The sequence below is a fragment of the Oncorhynchus clarkii genome, chromosome 22 (assembly GCF_045791955.1).
Source record: "Oncorhynchus clarkii lewisi isolate Uvic-CL-2024 chromosome 22, UVic_Ocla_1.0, whole genome shotgun sequence".
NCBI classification, from domain to species: Eukaryota; Metazoa; Chordata; class Actinopteri; order Salmoniformes; family Salmonidae; genus Oncorhynchus; species Oncorhynchus clarkii.
Genome location: NC_092168.1, coordinates 10,103,864 through 10,119,771, shown reverse-complemented (window position 1 = coordinate 10,119,771; position 15,908 = coordinate 10,103,864). Strand labels below are relative to the sequence as shown.

General features: G+C 39.7%; 1 protein-coding gene across 4 annotated transcripts in view; it reads right to left on the bottom strand.

The window, feature by feature from the left end:
- The window catches only part of LOC139380329 (pre-mRNA-processing factor 40 homolog A-like), a 30,998-nt gene extending 15,973 nt beyond the window's left edge, over positions 1-15,025 (bottom strand). The window contains exons 1-8 of one of the 4 annotated variants that reach the window (XM_071122941.1): positions 14,946-15,025; positions 14,087-14,164; positions 13,838-13,966; positions 10,628-10,750; positions 3,669-3,710; positions 3,298-3,408; positions 2,658-2,778; positions 2,392-2,416 (exon numbers count right to left, since the gene is read on the bottom strand). In XM_071122941.1, the coding sequence (XP_070979042.1) occupies positions 2,392-2,416; positions 2,658-2,778; positions 3,298-3,408; positions 3,669-3,710; positions 10,628-10,750; positions 13,838-13,966; positions 14,087-14,164; positions 14,946-14,948 (632 nt within the window). In that variant the 5' untranslated portion in view covers positions 14,949-15,025. The remainder of the gene's footprint in view (positions 1-2,391; positions 2,417-2,657; positions 2,779-3,297; positions 3,409-3,668; positions 3,711-10,627; positions 10,751-13,837; positions 13,967-14,086; positions 14,165-14,945) is intronic. The other 3 variants (XM_071122942.1, XM_071122943.1, XM_071122944.1) reach the window with 3 other exon arrangements.
- Between the last annotated feature and the right edge of the window lie 883 nt (positions 15,026-15,908).

The following is a 15,908-nucleotide window of genomic DNA, read 5'->3' as shown; positions in this document are numbered from 1 at the left end:
TGTGGGCAAAAAGCTTAAATTCTTGTTAATCTAACTGTGCTGCCCAATTTACAGTAAAAAATTGCTAATGTTAGAGGAGAGTGCACAATAACAAGACACTTATCACGGCAACTGGTTTGATACATTCACCTCATTAGGTAAATAATGTACTTACATTCAGCAATCTTGCTCTGATTTGTCATCCTGAGGGTCCCAGAGATAAAAATGTAGCATAGTTGTTTTTCATAAAATCCACTTTTAAATTCAAATGTAGGGAACTGGGTTCTACAGTTTGAACCCCTGCTGTCTCTGGCTCCACACCAACCCAGCCCAGCCATCTAGATGTGTGAAAGTTAGTGTATATGCTAATGATCCATCATGTATGACATTCCTGGGAGTGTGTAAACTTAATTTTTTGTATTACCATATCATTTCTTATGTTCTCTATAGTTATGTACTTGAAAGTGTATCAATTCGGCATATTTGGGCAGACTTGATACAAAATATTGTCCAGTATTACAATGCTTCACTGGTTTAATGTTAAACTTTGCAAACTGCCTCCATCTAGCAGCAAAAATCTAAATTGCGACCTAAACTGCAATATCATATTATGGCCTTTCTCTTGCATTTCAAAGATACAAATAAAACATGTAATAAATATATTATCTTTTACCAGATCTATTGTGTTATATTGTTCACATTTCCACAAACTTCAAAGTGTTTCCTTTCAAATGGTATCAAGAATATTTGCTTCAGATCCTGAGCTACAGGCAGTTAGATTTGGATATGTCATTTTAGGGGAAAATTGAGGGTCAGATGATTAAGAGGTTTAAATCCAGACTTATTTGCACTGTTAGGTTATTTTCATACATACATTACTTTAGGATTTTTACAATTTGATATAAAAAGGCATAAGGATAATGGGCTTATTTGTTTTTAGCCTAAGCCAAGTTAATTCCCTTTTGAAGTTTTATAAAGTCATTTTTGTATCTGATTGATGTTGGCTTTGATATTACTGCACAATTTGTTAAGTACGCTATTGCTTGTAAGACAACTAACACAGACTCACGATTCATTTATTTTGTATTCCCGCTTATTGAAAGCTCTGCTGCAGGAGCTTATGTAATGCCTGTTGCGCAATTCAAGGACATTAACAAACACTTATGAATAAATATTTATAATATTGTCTAAGTATAACTTGTTGAAGTCAGGTGCTGCAAAGGAGGACCTAGTAAAACTGCAGTTGGCCCAGAACAAAGCGGCATGTCTTGCTCTTCAATGTTATCTGAGGGTTAATATCAATACTACGCATGCCAGTCTCTCTTGGCTAAAAGTAGAGGAGAGACTGGTCGCATCACTTCTTTTTATAAATAAATATCAATGTGTAGAAAATTCCAAACTGTTTGGATAATGAACTTACACACAGCATTGACACCCACTTACCCCACCAGGGGTCTTTTCACAGTCCCCGAATACAGGACAAATTCAATAAAAAAAAAACATACAGTATTATATAAACCCATGATTGCATGGAACTCCCATCTCAGATTGCTCAAGCGAACAGCAAACCTGGTTTCAAAAAACAGATAAAGCAACACCTCACAACTCCCCTATTTGACCTAGATATTGTGTGTGTGTGTGTATATCTATTGATTTGTAGGCTGTGTGTGACGTTTGACATCTATAAAGTTCCAACCTTGAGCTATTCCCGTCTATTAATGTTCTGTATTATTTCATGTTTTAGGTTGTATGTGGACACCAGGAAGAGTTGCTGCTGCTATCGCAACAGCTAATGGGGATTAGGGCTGGCCAAAATCTCATATCCCGGTATAGGTCATTTCATACCCCGATAACGATACATATCACGATATACAAATTCTGTAAATTCAATCAATAAATTGTTTATATAAAATGACCACACGTAAAGGCCTATTTCTTATTACATTTTGAATTATACTCAACAATTAAAAAGGTATTTTGCATTTGGTACCTTGGGTCGAGTGTTAGCACCAACTCACGAAACCCCCATGTCTCTGCTAAGTTTTAACCACAGCTGTTATCTCCTTCCAGCTTCACGATTCTTTGCCATGTGGTGTGCCGCGGGCAAAAGCCTCTTGCAACGTCTGAGTCGGGGGTTTGTTTTGAGCACTCGACTACTTTTTGGGGTCTCATTCGTAGACACTCTCCATACTGTTTCACATGATTCTTGCGTAGGTGTTAAGAGGTTAATAGTCTACCTACCACATATTTATTGAAAATGTAGGCTAAGGCAAAAAAGGGAATTTTGCATGTCGGGCGCTGCCCGAATGTTGTCACCATCGACGATGGCTGTCAATCATCATTGGTATATGATGCCATCATAATATCGCCCAACCCTACTGTAGAGTAGTTGTAACAATAAGCAGCTCTTACCCATTCTCCTCGGCTTTTATCATGGCTAAAAGAAAGGATATACACCTGTTAACAATGTCTCGCAGGAAACTTTGAGGAACACATTTCATGTCTAAGAATAAATAGTGCAAAGATTAATTCATGCAAAGGGATGAGACTGATCCCATGATTACTAGTAGTTGTTTTTGTCTGACCCCCTGCTATTTACACTGGTCTAAAGGATGAGTAAATGCGATCCCTGGTCCTTCACAGTAGATTATAAAAGAATCATTAATGCACAGGCTCACCTTCCAGATCTTCAAGCTCTTTGGGTTTGGTCCACCGGGACTCCTTAGTCTGGGAGTTGTAGTAGTACGCCTTGCCATTGTCTGATTTATACTCCTTCCATGGGCATTTTGACAGCATTTGCTGCAAAGCACAAAGCAAAAATATGGCGTCTCTACCAGACCTGGGTTCAATTACTATCAGGTATTTCAATTACTTTTCAAAACAAGTATTCAGATATTTGAAAATAGCATTTGAAAATACTTTCAATTTTTTATATATATTTTTTTATTTTTTTATTATTATTATTATTTTGTATTATTATTATTTTTTTTTACAAATAACCATTGAAATACTTGAATTGGGTTGTGTATTTGAAAATACTAAAATACACAGGCAAAAAGTATTTAAATAACAAATACACGTATTTGAACCCAGGTATGGTCTAGACACGCTCCACAAATTGTAGACGATGAAGATAGTTGGGGAGGAATAGTATTTGCGTTCAAAATCGTACCCTATTCCTTACGTAGCACAATATTTTTTTTACAAGCCTTACGGGTGCACTATGAAGGAAAGTAATGAACTATAAAGGGAACAGGATGCCATTTAGGACACATCCATAGTGTGCGGGGAGGGATGGGTACGTTTGTGAGGCCTTACTTCTGCAGGAGATTTCAAGTCATCAGGCTTCTCCCAGGAAGACTGCTTGGTCTCGGTGTTGTAGTAGTAGGTCTTCCCATCCATGGACTTGTGTTCTGTCCACACAGACTTCTGAGGATGACAACCACACGTTGCCTTCACCACGCAACAACACTTGCAACAGGTAAATGAAGGGCTCTGTGATACAAATTCTACATTTGCATGGAAAGTACTAGATTTCAAACCATTAAATCAAGCAGTTTTTCATCCCCCCCAAGAAATGTTTTCCATCTTAAGGCTATAACAAAATTAAATTAAGTCTACATCTTTGCACAGAAAACAATGGGCCATCTGTGGTTAGTAAAGGCTTCCACTTAAAAATGTTCACTAACCTTCTTCGGTTGGTCATCCTGTGGCGTGCCATTTGTGGTACCCTGTTGAACATTACACATAGCAGGGTCGGTCATTTAGATACTGCTAGAGATCATTACATGAAATGAACTTATCCACAGAAATTAGGCTGTACTTACAACTGTTCCAGGCGCAGCGGTGACTGGAAAAAAAAGCAATAATTAGAATTCATAAAATCACTAAGACAACATAAAAGCTTTTTCTAAATATATATATTTTTTAAATAAAACATAGACCGATTCAAGCCTTACCAGTTGTGTCCACTCCAGGCTGCGGAAGAGAATTTTATTAGTTAACAAAAATGATGACCTGAATGTGCTTCATTAACACAACACAAGCTTGTACCCTTGGGCGTCTAACACAAAGACAAAAATCTCTGTGGTCTTGATACATCAGAGTTGACAGGTGGAAGGTTTATTTGACAGCTTGCAGCTCTTAGTGCATATAGTTAAACAGCTGGCTGCTGTCGAAAGCAACACACAGACTGAAATGTAGCTTCCATAAATCACTCAACCATTTACTGGAGGGAGAAACCTGGAGTGTAAGGATGTGATGCTCCATTTAACAAGATGTTTTAAGTGGTAAAAAAAAGAAAGTTGTATTTCTTTGACTTTTCTCCAATTTAAGATTGAAATGATCTTGTCCCCGAAGCACTTTGAATGTCTGAGACACAAATTGTATTCATTTGAGCTACTCCACTCCAGATAACATTCATCCAAAGCAAACTAACAGTGCCTTCAGAAAGTATTCAACCACCTTGATTTTCACACATTGTGTTAGACTGAATTTAAAATGGATTCAATTAGATTGTGTCACTGATCTACCTCAATGTCAAAGTGGATTTCAGTTATGAGAATTTCTTACAGATTAATAAAAAATGAAAAGCTGTAATGTCTTGAGCCATTAAGTATTCAACCCCTTTGTTATGGAAAGTCTAGGTTCAGCAGTAAAAATGTACTAAACAAGTCACATAATAAGTTGCATGGTTAACTGAACCAGTAACTGGACAGAAGAGGAGAAAATGAATGACAAATCTCCTCTAGCCCAGTTAGAAACCATTCATTTTCCCATATGTTTTTTGTATTTGACCTTTATTTTGACAGGGAGTCAATGCTGAGACCATGGTCTCTTTTCCAGGAGAAGCCCTGTATAACACCACAATACACATCAAAATTAACTCAGCAAAAAAAGAAACGTCCCTTTTTCAGGACCCTGTCTTTCACAGATAATTTGTAAAAATCCACATATGTTCACAGATCATTGTAAAGGGTTTAAAACACTGTTTCCCATGCTTGTTCATTGAACCATAAACAATTAATGAACATGCACCTGTGGAACGGTCATTAAGGCAATTAAGGTCACAGTTATGAAAACTTGGGATACTAAAGAGGCCTTTCTACTGACTCTGAAAAACACCAAAAGAAAGATGCCCAGGGTCCCTGCTCATCTGCGTGAACGTGGCTTAGGCATGCTACAAGGAGGCACAGGGACTGCAGATGTGGCCAGGGCAATATAATGCAATGTCTGTACTGTGAAACGCCTAAGACAGCGCTACAGGGAGACAGGACGGACAGCTGATGGTCCTCGCAGTGGCAGACCACGTGTAACAACACCTGTACAGGATCGGTACATCCGAACATCACACCTGTGGGACAGGTACAGGATGGCAACAACAGCCTGAGTTACGCACAATCCCTCCATCAGTGCTCAGACTGTCCGCAATAAGCTGAGAGAGGATGAAATGAGGGCTTGTAGGCCTGCAGTAAGGGCACAATGGGCACAAACCCGCCGTCGCTGGACCAGACAGGACTGACAAAAAGTGCTCTACACTGACGAGTAGCAGTTTTGTCTCACCAGGGGTGATGGTCGGATTCGTGTTTATCGTCGAAGGAATGAGCGTTATACCAAGGCCTGTACTCTAGAGCCATGGCCAGCGAAGAGCCCGGATCTCAATCCCATTGAGTATGTCTGGGACCTGTTCGATTGGAGGGTGAGGGCTTGGGCCATTCTCCACAGAAATGTCCGGGAACTTGCAGGTGCCTTGGTGGAAGAGTGGGGTAACATCTCACAGTGAGAACTGGCAAATCTGGTGCAGTCCATGAGGAGATGCACTGCAGTACTTAATGCAGCTGGTGGTCACACCAGCTACTGACTGTTACTTTTGATTTTGACCCAGTCTTTGTTCTGGGACACATTATTCCATTTCTGTTAGGCACATGTCTGTGGAACTTGAATCTTATGTTCATACACATATTTACACATGTTAAGTTTGCTGAAAATACACGCAGTTGACAGTGAGGACATTTCTTTTTTTGCCGAGTTTACAATAAACTACACATTTATATACACGGTATTATACACAACATTATGAAAAACATACCAAACCATAAAAAAACAGACATTCTTCAGTAACAGTCCCCTAACCACAATCAAATGCTTTAGAGGCACCAATTCTTCAAATTTGAAAGTGTATTGTAGATCATTCCACACATAAAAGGTGCAATGAAATTAAAAGGCTGATTTGCTTAACTCTAAACACCAAAGAGATCTCCAGAGTTTACCAACCCTGTGAATGGGTATGTTAACTTGTCAACTTTTATAATTGGTTTGATTAGACAGCTCTTCAAGCGTTTTGTCAAAATACATTCTTACTCACCAAATATGGAGTTTCCCTGAGAAACTACTATAATTTACTGCTGTCACCTAGGGCTGTTGCGGTGACTATTACTGCCACACCGGCGGTCACAAGTCATGAAGGAAGTCAAATTCCATGTGACCGTTTAGTCACGGTAATTAGACATCTCCAAGCTGATACTACCGATGGTCATTAGCAACTTTAATTTTTATTTCACCTTTATTTAACCAGGTAGGCAAGTTGAGAACAAGTTCTCATTTACAATTGTGACCTGGCCAAGATAAAGCAAAGCAGTTCGACACATACAATGACACAGAGTCACACATGGAGTAAAACAAACATACAGTCAATAATACAGTAGAAACAAGTCTATATACGATGTGAGCAAATGAGGCGAGATAAGGGAGGTAAAGGCAAAAAAAGGCCATGGTGGCAAAGTAAATACAATATAGCAAGTAAAACACTGGAATGGTAGATTTGCAGTGGAAGAAATGTGCAAAGTAGAAATAAAAATAATGGGGTGCAAAGGAGCAAAATAAATTAAATGCAGTAGGGAAAGCTAAATTATAGGTGGGCTATGTACAGGTGCAGTAATCTGTGAGCTGCTCTGACAGCTGGTGCTTAAAGCTAGTGAGGGAGATAAGTGTTTCCAGTTTCAGAGATTTTTGTAGTTCGTTCCAGTCATTGGCAGCAGAGAACTGGAAGGAGAGGCAGCCAAAGAAAGAATTGGTTTTGGGGGTGACCAGTGAGATATACCTGCTGGAGCGCGTGCTACAGGTGGGTGATGCTATGGTGACCAGCGAGCTGAGATAAGGGGGGACTTTACCTAGCAGGGTCTTGTAGATGACATGGAGCCAGTGGGTTTGGCGACGAGTATGAAGCAAGGGCCAGCCAACGAGAGCGTACAGGTCGCAATGGTGGGTAGTATATGGGGCTTTGGTGACAAAACGGATGGCACTGTGATAGACTGCATCCAATTTGTTGAGTAGGGTATTGGAGGCTATTTTGTAAATGACATCGCCGAAGTCGACGATTGGTAGGACGGTCAGTTTTACAAGGGTATGTTTGGCAGCATGAGTGAAGGATGCTTTGTTGCGAAATAGGAAGCCAATTCTAGATTTAACTTTAGATTGGAGATGTTTGATGTGGGTCTGGAAGTAGAGTTTACAGTCTAACCAGACACCTAGGTATTTGTAGTTGTCCACGTATTCTAATTCAGAGCCATCCAGAGTAGTGATGTTGAACAGGCGGGCAGGTGCAGGCAGCGATCAACCGATCGCTGAAGAGCATGCATTTAGTTTTACTTGTATTTAAGAGCAATTGGAGGCCATGAAGGAGAGTTGTATGGCATTGAAGCTTGCCTGGAGGGTTGTTAACACAGTGTCCAAAGAAGGGCCAGAAGTATACAGAATGGTGTTGTCTGCGTAGAGGTGGATCAGAGACTCACCAGCAGCAAGAGCGACATCGTTGATGTATACAGAGAAGAGAGTCGGTCCAAGAATTGAACCCTGTGGCACCCCCATAGAGATTGCCAGAGGTTCGGACAACTTGCCAACTGCCTGGTACTCAGCACTCTATTGTCCCTCTACACACTCTGACATCAATGTAAATTGAATCAAAAATCGAATCAAACACTTCATGAGAGCCCATGTTACGCAATATTTCTATAGGCTATGCAATTGCGCGAGAAAACAGAGTGATGGCCTCTATTATAGAGAGGATTCCATCAGCGTTCTATAGGCTAGGCCAACTATATTTACATATTCCTAATATTAAGCACATTGCTTGTCTTTACAAAAGGAGTAAAGCCTACCTGGCTGGAATGAAAACGAACCATGGGAAAAGCGTCCTCCATTCGCTATTTAAGTCCATAGATTACATGTATTTTTGTTTCGAGATAAGTGTATGATAATGGTCTAATATAAATCAAAACAAGTCTGATGGGTGACAATACTATCACTTGTGAATGATGCCCAGCGTAAGGCAAGAAACAATGCCTTTTTTGCAACTTTTTCGAATCATAGTCGCACACCTCATGTAGCCTAGCCCATAGGCCTATATGTTTTGATAATGTTTTTATCACAACTAAATGTGGCCAAATAACTTAAAATTAAGCACACTTTAAGGGGTGTAGAGCCTAACTGGCATATATAAGCAGCCCGCGAGTATCAAGTTTAGAGAAGATAATTTACCATAAAAGTGCACCTTGATAATAAAAGCAGTACATGCATAATCACGTGGTCACTTTTGACAATGGTGTTTCCCCGTGAATGGAACATTTGCGCTTATAGCCTACTGCAGTGTGCGCATTGCTGCGCTTATGTGAGGAAATAGCCTAATAGTTTATCAACATTTTAAGCAAAAACGTTCTGATCTGTTATGTCAGCCACATTGCGTAAACAAGTTTGATGCTAGTGGTTGTATTAATTTGGGATCTATCGCATCCGACAACTGTCCCAAACTATGTTTGGCATATTTAATTCTCACACAGAATAGAATAGATTGACTGTACTAAGGGGGATAGTAGATTGACATAGGCTAGAAGCTCTTGCTGTTTGTTAGGTCTACCTACTCATGTTGTTGGCTGATGAAAAGTAAAGTTTACTTACATTAAATATTATTGCATTCCATGTAACGCATGTCAAATAGGTTCATACACTGTTGTAGGTGATAAAAATTAGTGCTTTTTTGGGATTCTGTACTGCTGCTAGACCAGCCGAGATGCGAGTGGCAGTAATTCAGTTTATTGGAGGTGTTGAGGTGAATTTGGCACATGCACACTTGGTCAGAAACAATATACAGATTATTTCCAGACAAATTGTCTCTCTCGATTGCTCGTAAAATGTTATTTTGACCTTTTTTGGAAGTACATACCAGGTTTGACGTCAGTAAATGATGATAGTTGCTCACGGAAACTCCATATTTGGTGAGTAACGAACGCATTTTGACATTACGCTTGCAGAGCTGTCTATAACTTAAAAAGGCCAAATATAGATTGGTGTTGCTTTCCAAGACGACATTGAATGTTCGACTTAAAAAAAATCAGCTTGAAAATCTATGGCAAAACTTGAAAATGGCTGTCTAACAATGATCAACAACAAACTTGACAGAGCTTGAAGAGTTTTTTAAATAAAAATTGGCAAATATTGTGTGCAAAGCTTCAAGACTTACCCCAGAAGACTCGAATTGCTTCCAAATGTGATTCTAACATTGAATTGGGGGTTGAATACTTATCTAATCAAGATACATTAGTGTCGTTATAAAAAATATTCACATTATAATTTCTCTTCCATTTTGACAGTATTTTGTGCAGATTTAAATACATTTCAATCCCACTTTGTAATACAACAAAATGTGGAAAAAGTCAAGGGGGTTGAATACTTTCTAATGCTGAGCGATTAGTGCTTTTTGAGATCTGTTTGGTTTCCGTTTGATTATGAAAAATACCTTGGCATTGTTGAATACTCGTTTTTGATTGGCTTGAAGGGCATTCTAGAGGGTGCATTATTTCCCTATATAAAACGCACGGTATATTAGCACGGTAGAATTCAATGTCAGAAGTATTAAAATGTAAACAAACTTTTAATCCGCGTGTCTGCATATTTCAAGACATATCATATGAGGGTGTAGTGAGATACCCAATGTGCAGGACGAGTCTCTTGTCACTCATCTTGAATAAAATATATACTACAAAGTTGGAACTTATTATCAATTCACCATCATTAACACAATGAAAAAAATCAAATGATTTATTATTAGAATAGCAGGCAGTAGGGATGGGGGTGTGAGCATGCCGGTCTGGGTAGATAAGATGTAGTCGTCGTTTGTGTGCGTCTAAGTTCTTGTTCGTATATGGTGTAAAAAAACATATACACACAGAACAAAACTATAAACACAACATAACAATTTCAAAGACTGTACTGAGTTACAGTTCAAATAAGGAAATCAGTCAATTGAAATAAATATAATAGGCTCTAATCTACAGATCTCCACCTTAAAGTTTTTTTACAGAGCTACACGATTCACATAGATGACCTATTTTGAGATCAAAACGATAAATATCGCCGAATAGTGGCAAGTTTGCATCTCTGTACAGTTCTGAGGGAAACATTGTTGCCTAATTAAGTTAGAAGTGTAGAATTATTATGGAGATGGGATGTACATGTTCAAGTTGTGTTGAATATTTAAATCCCTCTATATTGGTAGCCTGTGTCTGTTTTGGTAAGTGTTCCTATGCTTTGCCACGTTAGCTAATGGTGTCACTCCTGACAACCTGAGGGCTCTATTTTAAAAAGTGCAAAGCACAACAGTGAGGCAGTGGAGGAGGCAGGCGAGTGAGTTTACCGGTCCTGTTGGCTGCATCGCCGCAGCAGACATGTGAGGGGGCATCATCATCCCGGGCATCATAGGTGGCATCATGCCTGGTATCTAATAAAAGAGCATCATGAAATATTCATTGGACCCGTTAATTTCACCCCCCGCCTGGCACACTGGGTGCACGTTGGGTATTAATACACAGTGAGAGCAGACATGGCAGGGTGAGAGCGACGAACTGAGTCTTATACAGTGCGAACGGAGCCACAGCTTGTGATCTGTGAAGCTCCAATCTTCAGTTCCTCTCCGCCACCTGAGCCCCGTTTCTCAGGCAGGCAGCTGGATCATACACATCTCGGATCACACCTTTTTCATTTGGATAATGAGATCACACACTCCCTCCGTATGCATTTGGACAGTGAAGCTAACATTTGGAATTTGGCTCTATACTCCAGCATTTTGGATTTGATATCAAATGTTTCATATGAGGCAACAGTACAGAATGTCACCTTTTATTTAAGGCATACCAGGGCTCCGGACTTTGGCCTAATAGGAAGTGAAATGGTGAATAATGTAGTCATTTTTTATTAACTTTTAGTAAAAATAAAATGTTTGTGAACACTACTACATCAATGTCGATGCTACCATGATTATGGACAATAATGAATGAATCGTGAATGATGATGAGTGAGAAAGTTAAAGAAGCAAAGGTCATACCCCCCCCAAAAAAATGCTTCCCTCCCCCATTATTGGTAATGGTGAGATGTTTGCATGTTTTGTTGTAGCCTCCAACTTTTTCACTCATCATTATTTATGATTTTTAACTTGTTATTTCTGTTAAAGGCCCAGTGCAGTCAAAAATGTGATTGGCCTGTGTTATATACAGTGGGGCAAAAAACTATTTAGTCAGCCACCAATTGTGCAAGTTCTCCCACTTAGATGAGAGGCCTGTAATTTTCATCATAGGTACACTTCAACTATGACAGACAAAATGAGAGAGAAAAAAAATCCAGAAAATCACATTGTAGGATTTTTTATTAATTTATTTGCAAATTATGGTGGAAAATAAGTATTTGGTCAATAACAAAAGTTTCTCAATACTTTGTTATATACCCTTTGTTGGCAATGACAGAGGTCAAACGTTTTCTGTAAGTCTTCACAAGGTTTTCACACACTGTTGCTGGTATTTTGGCCCATTCCTCCATGCAGAACTCGTCTAGAGCAGTGATGTTTTGGGGCTGTTGCTGGGCAACACAGACTTTCAACTCCCTCCAAAGATTTTCTATGGGGATGAGATCTGGAGACTGGCTAAGCCACTCCAGGACCTTGAAATGTTTCTTACTCCTTCGTTGCCCGGGCGGTGTGTTTGGGATCATTGTCATGCTGAAAGACCCAGCCACGTTTCATCTTCAATGCCCTTGCTGATGGAAGGAGGTTTTCACTCAAAATCTCACGTTACATGGCCCCATTCATTCTTTCTTTTACACGGATCAGTCATCCTGGTCCCTTTGCAGAAAAACAGCCCCAAAGCATGATGTTTCCACCCCCATGCTTCATGGTGTTATTTGGATGCAACTCAGCATTCTTTGTCCTCCAAACACGACGAGTTGAGTTTTTACCAAAAAGTTATATTTTAGTTTCATCTGACCATATGACATTCTCCCAATCTTCTTCTGGATCATCCAAATGCTCTCTAGCAAACTTCAGACTGGCCTGGACATGTACTGGCTTAAGCAGGGGGACACGTCTGGCACTGCAGGATTTGAGTCCCTGGCAGCGTAGTGTGTTACTGATGGTAGGCTTTGTCACTTTGGTCCCAGCTCTCTGCAGGTCATTCACTAGGTCCCCCCATGTGGTTCTGGGATTTTTGCTCACCGTTCTTGTGATCATTTTAACCCCACGGGGTGAGATCTTGCGTAGAGCCCCAGATCAAGGGAGATTATCAGTGGTCTTGTATGTCTTCCATTTCCTAATAATTGCTCCCACAGTTGATTTCTTCAAACCAAGCTGCTTGCTTATTGAAGATTCAGTCTTCCCAGCCTGGTGCAGGTCTACAATATTGTTTCTGGTGTCCTTTGACAGCTCTTTGGTCTTGGCCATAGTGGAGTTTGGAGTGTGACTGTTTGAGGTTGTGGACAGGTGTTTTTTATACAGATAACAAGTACAAACAGGTGCCATTAATACAGGTAACAAGTGGAGGACAGAGGAGCCTCTTAAAGAAGTTACAGGTCTGTGAGAGCCAGAAATCTTGCTTGTTTGTAGGTGACCAAATACTTATTTTCCACCATAATTTGCAAATAAATTAATTAAAAATCCTACAATGTGATTTTTCTGGATTTTGTTTTCTCATTTTGTCTGTCATAGTTTAAGTGTACCTATGATGAAAATTACAGGCCTCTCATATTTTTAAGTGGGAGAACTTGCACAATTGGTGGCTGACTAAATACTTTTTTGCCCCACTGTATGTATGTATGTATGTATGTATGCATGTATACATACATACATACATACATACATACACACACACACACACAATAAGGTAGGAATAATATGGTGAAATTGTGAAAATTATGATAATGCTCTTTTAGTGTAAAAGCCTTTTGAAAAGGATGCCTGAAATTTCAACCTGCCTGGTGACCACATCAGGCAGTAAATTAGTTAATAGACCAATAAGAGAGTTCCCAAACTCTGTTCCATTATCATACTTTTCACAGTATAATTCCAACCTCAGTGTGGAAGTATGTATAAAGAATCCAGTTTTTTTTACTGAACTGGGCCTTTAAATCCAAAATGCTGGAGTATAGAGCCACATTTTACATCACTGTCCAGATACATAAAGAGGGGAGTGTTAGTTTATATTGGCAGCAAATAGTACAAACCCAAGTGATGAGAATATCTTTGTGCCAACTCTTGGGAAAAGGTAGTGGTACTTAAAAACCATTGCAACACACTCCAAAGAGTCAACCAAAGCTAAGCTTCTAGTCCAACTCCAACATTGTACTTCCTGGGTCCCCGGCAAAATTCATTAGGCCTATATTCAATTAAAATCGAATCATTACACGAGGCTACGCATTGGTGGTCTAGGTTGTTGAGAGCTAAACTGGAAAATTCCAACAAATTACAAACGATTGATCTTTAAAGGTGTGGCCCACATTCTGTGACAAGTGATAATGACAACTTAAAGCTTGATAGTCGGCTCACCTGTCCCATCGGTGGCATCATGCCAGGTGGCATCATGCCAGGCGGCATGGGAGCCATGTTGGGAGGCCTCTGTCCCATGGGTGGAATTCCCATTGGTGGGTAATGAGGCGGCATTCCCGGTGGTCCCATCTAGACAGGTGAAAATATAGGAGACACATGCTGTGAGATTCAACACACTCAATGAGACCCCATTTTGAGATGCCATTGGGAACACATAGAAGATACAGGTGTTTTCCAACACCAACTTACAAAAGGCGGTGGCATGCCTGAGGTTGGGACCCCAGCAAAAGGAGGTGCTTGGCTCTGGCCATTATTACCATCTGAAGACTGGACATGAATGAACAAGAGACCCCATTTATACAGTTAAAGCTTGTACGTTAATATGGTTCACATATGTCCTGTACTAGGCCTAGTCCAAACGGAAAACGTTTTGCAACTTAAACGAGTTTGTATTAGACACATTCAGGTATGTCCATCCCCGTTTCCCTGTCTTGCTTCCGTTTGGTTCCTAGAGTAAACGGTTAGGCGGTTTTCGTTGCAAAACGGTTTGCAACGGAATCCGACTGATGAATACATGCTTAACTTCCCGTGGGCTGTTCAGTTTTTTTGCAACCAAATTTTGCTAATAACAGGCAGGCTAGCTAGATAATACAGTTACCGCCATGCTAGCAAACCTAGCTAGCATGAACTATTCAATACATTGACTAGCTAACGTTAGCTGCTATTCTCGCGGAGTGTCAACGCCAACATATTGCTAGCTAGTTGGATAACGTGATGTGTTCACACACGTAACTCCTCCACAAATAACATTACCCCTTTAACGCTTGTCTAACTTTTGCTAGGTACTGAACAAGGATTCCCTACAGCAGTACGCTAACGTTAGCGAAGTAGCTGCAAACTAGCTGAGTAACGTTAACTGTTGAATTAGCTAGCTACGCGCTAATTACTAGCTAGCGACAGTTGACGACACACACTAAGCAAATTAAATATAGCTGTTGGTTATCCCCTTTCATATATTGATCGTTTATGCCAAACACCTCATACAGTATGATACTTAAATTAGCTAGTAATTCAAAATATGGACATATTATCAATAAACAGTACTCACCATGTTGACTTCACGGTGAGCGTCCAGACCTGGCCACTCCACAATAACGTGCAATCTGATTGGTTAGTTTGCCTCTGAATGAAAGGGCAAAGGTGAACCAAATTTTCTCAATACAATCTACGCACAGATTATAACTTGTAATTTTGTCGGGTAGACAACTGATTTTTCGGGAACTCATGGATTCTTTAGACTGAAATATCCCATATTTTTTCGACTGAATGTTTTCTTCATAATAATCACATCTGAAATATATATTTTTTATAAACTAAAGTATCAGCTATCACATCATGTAAGCATCAAGACTTTACCGGTTTTAGGTATTTCGTTTTTTGAAAAATGTATACATTTTATACATCTGTTTTTGCTTTGTCATTATGGGGTATTGTGTGTAGATTGATGAGGGGGGGAAACTATTTAATCCATTTTAGAATAAGGCTGTCATGTAACAAAGTGGAATAATTTCAAAATCTTAGCTAGCCGTCATCATGACTCAAGTCGACAATCTACTGGCAAATCCTTTTCAATCCTGGTCATATAAAGAGAAATAATGAAGAGAAATTAAAGATAAAACGTATCGGTGCTCAGTGGCCATTGGACATAAACGTTACACAACAAGTTGGAAATCGCAAATTCAACAATGAGTGGTTTGGAAGTAATCAGTGGCTAACTGCAAGCATTGCAAAGTAATCACTAGCCTGCTATTCAGTGGAGTGGGTATGTGGTCCAAGTATGGGTTTAATGGTCTCTTTTCCAAGCTTAACAGGATAAACATTCAACATTGGCAATGCTGTCAATCCAGCATGATTTATGTCGTGTTCAAAACAACTGGGAACACCGACTTGGATAATACGGTTTGAACTCGGAATTTCAAGTCGGCAACTCTGGCCTCTTTCTAGAGCTCCGACTTGAAGATCACTGATGTCTTCATGATTCAAACTAGTTTATTTCAGAGTTCCCAATTTT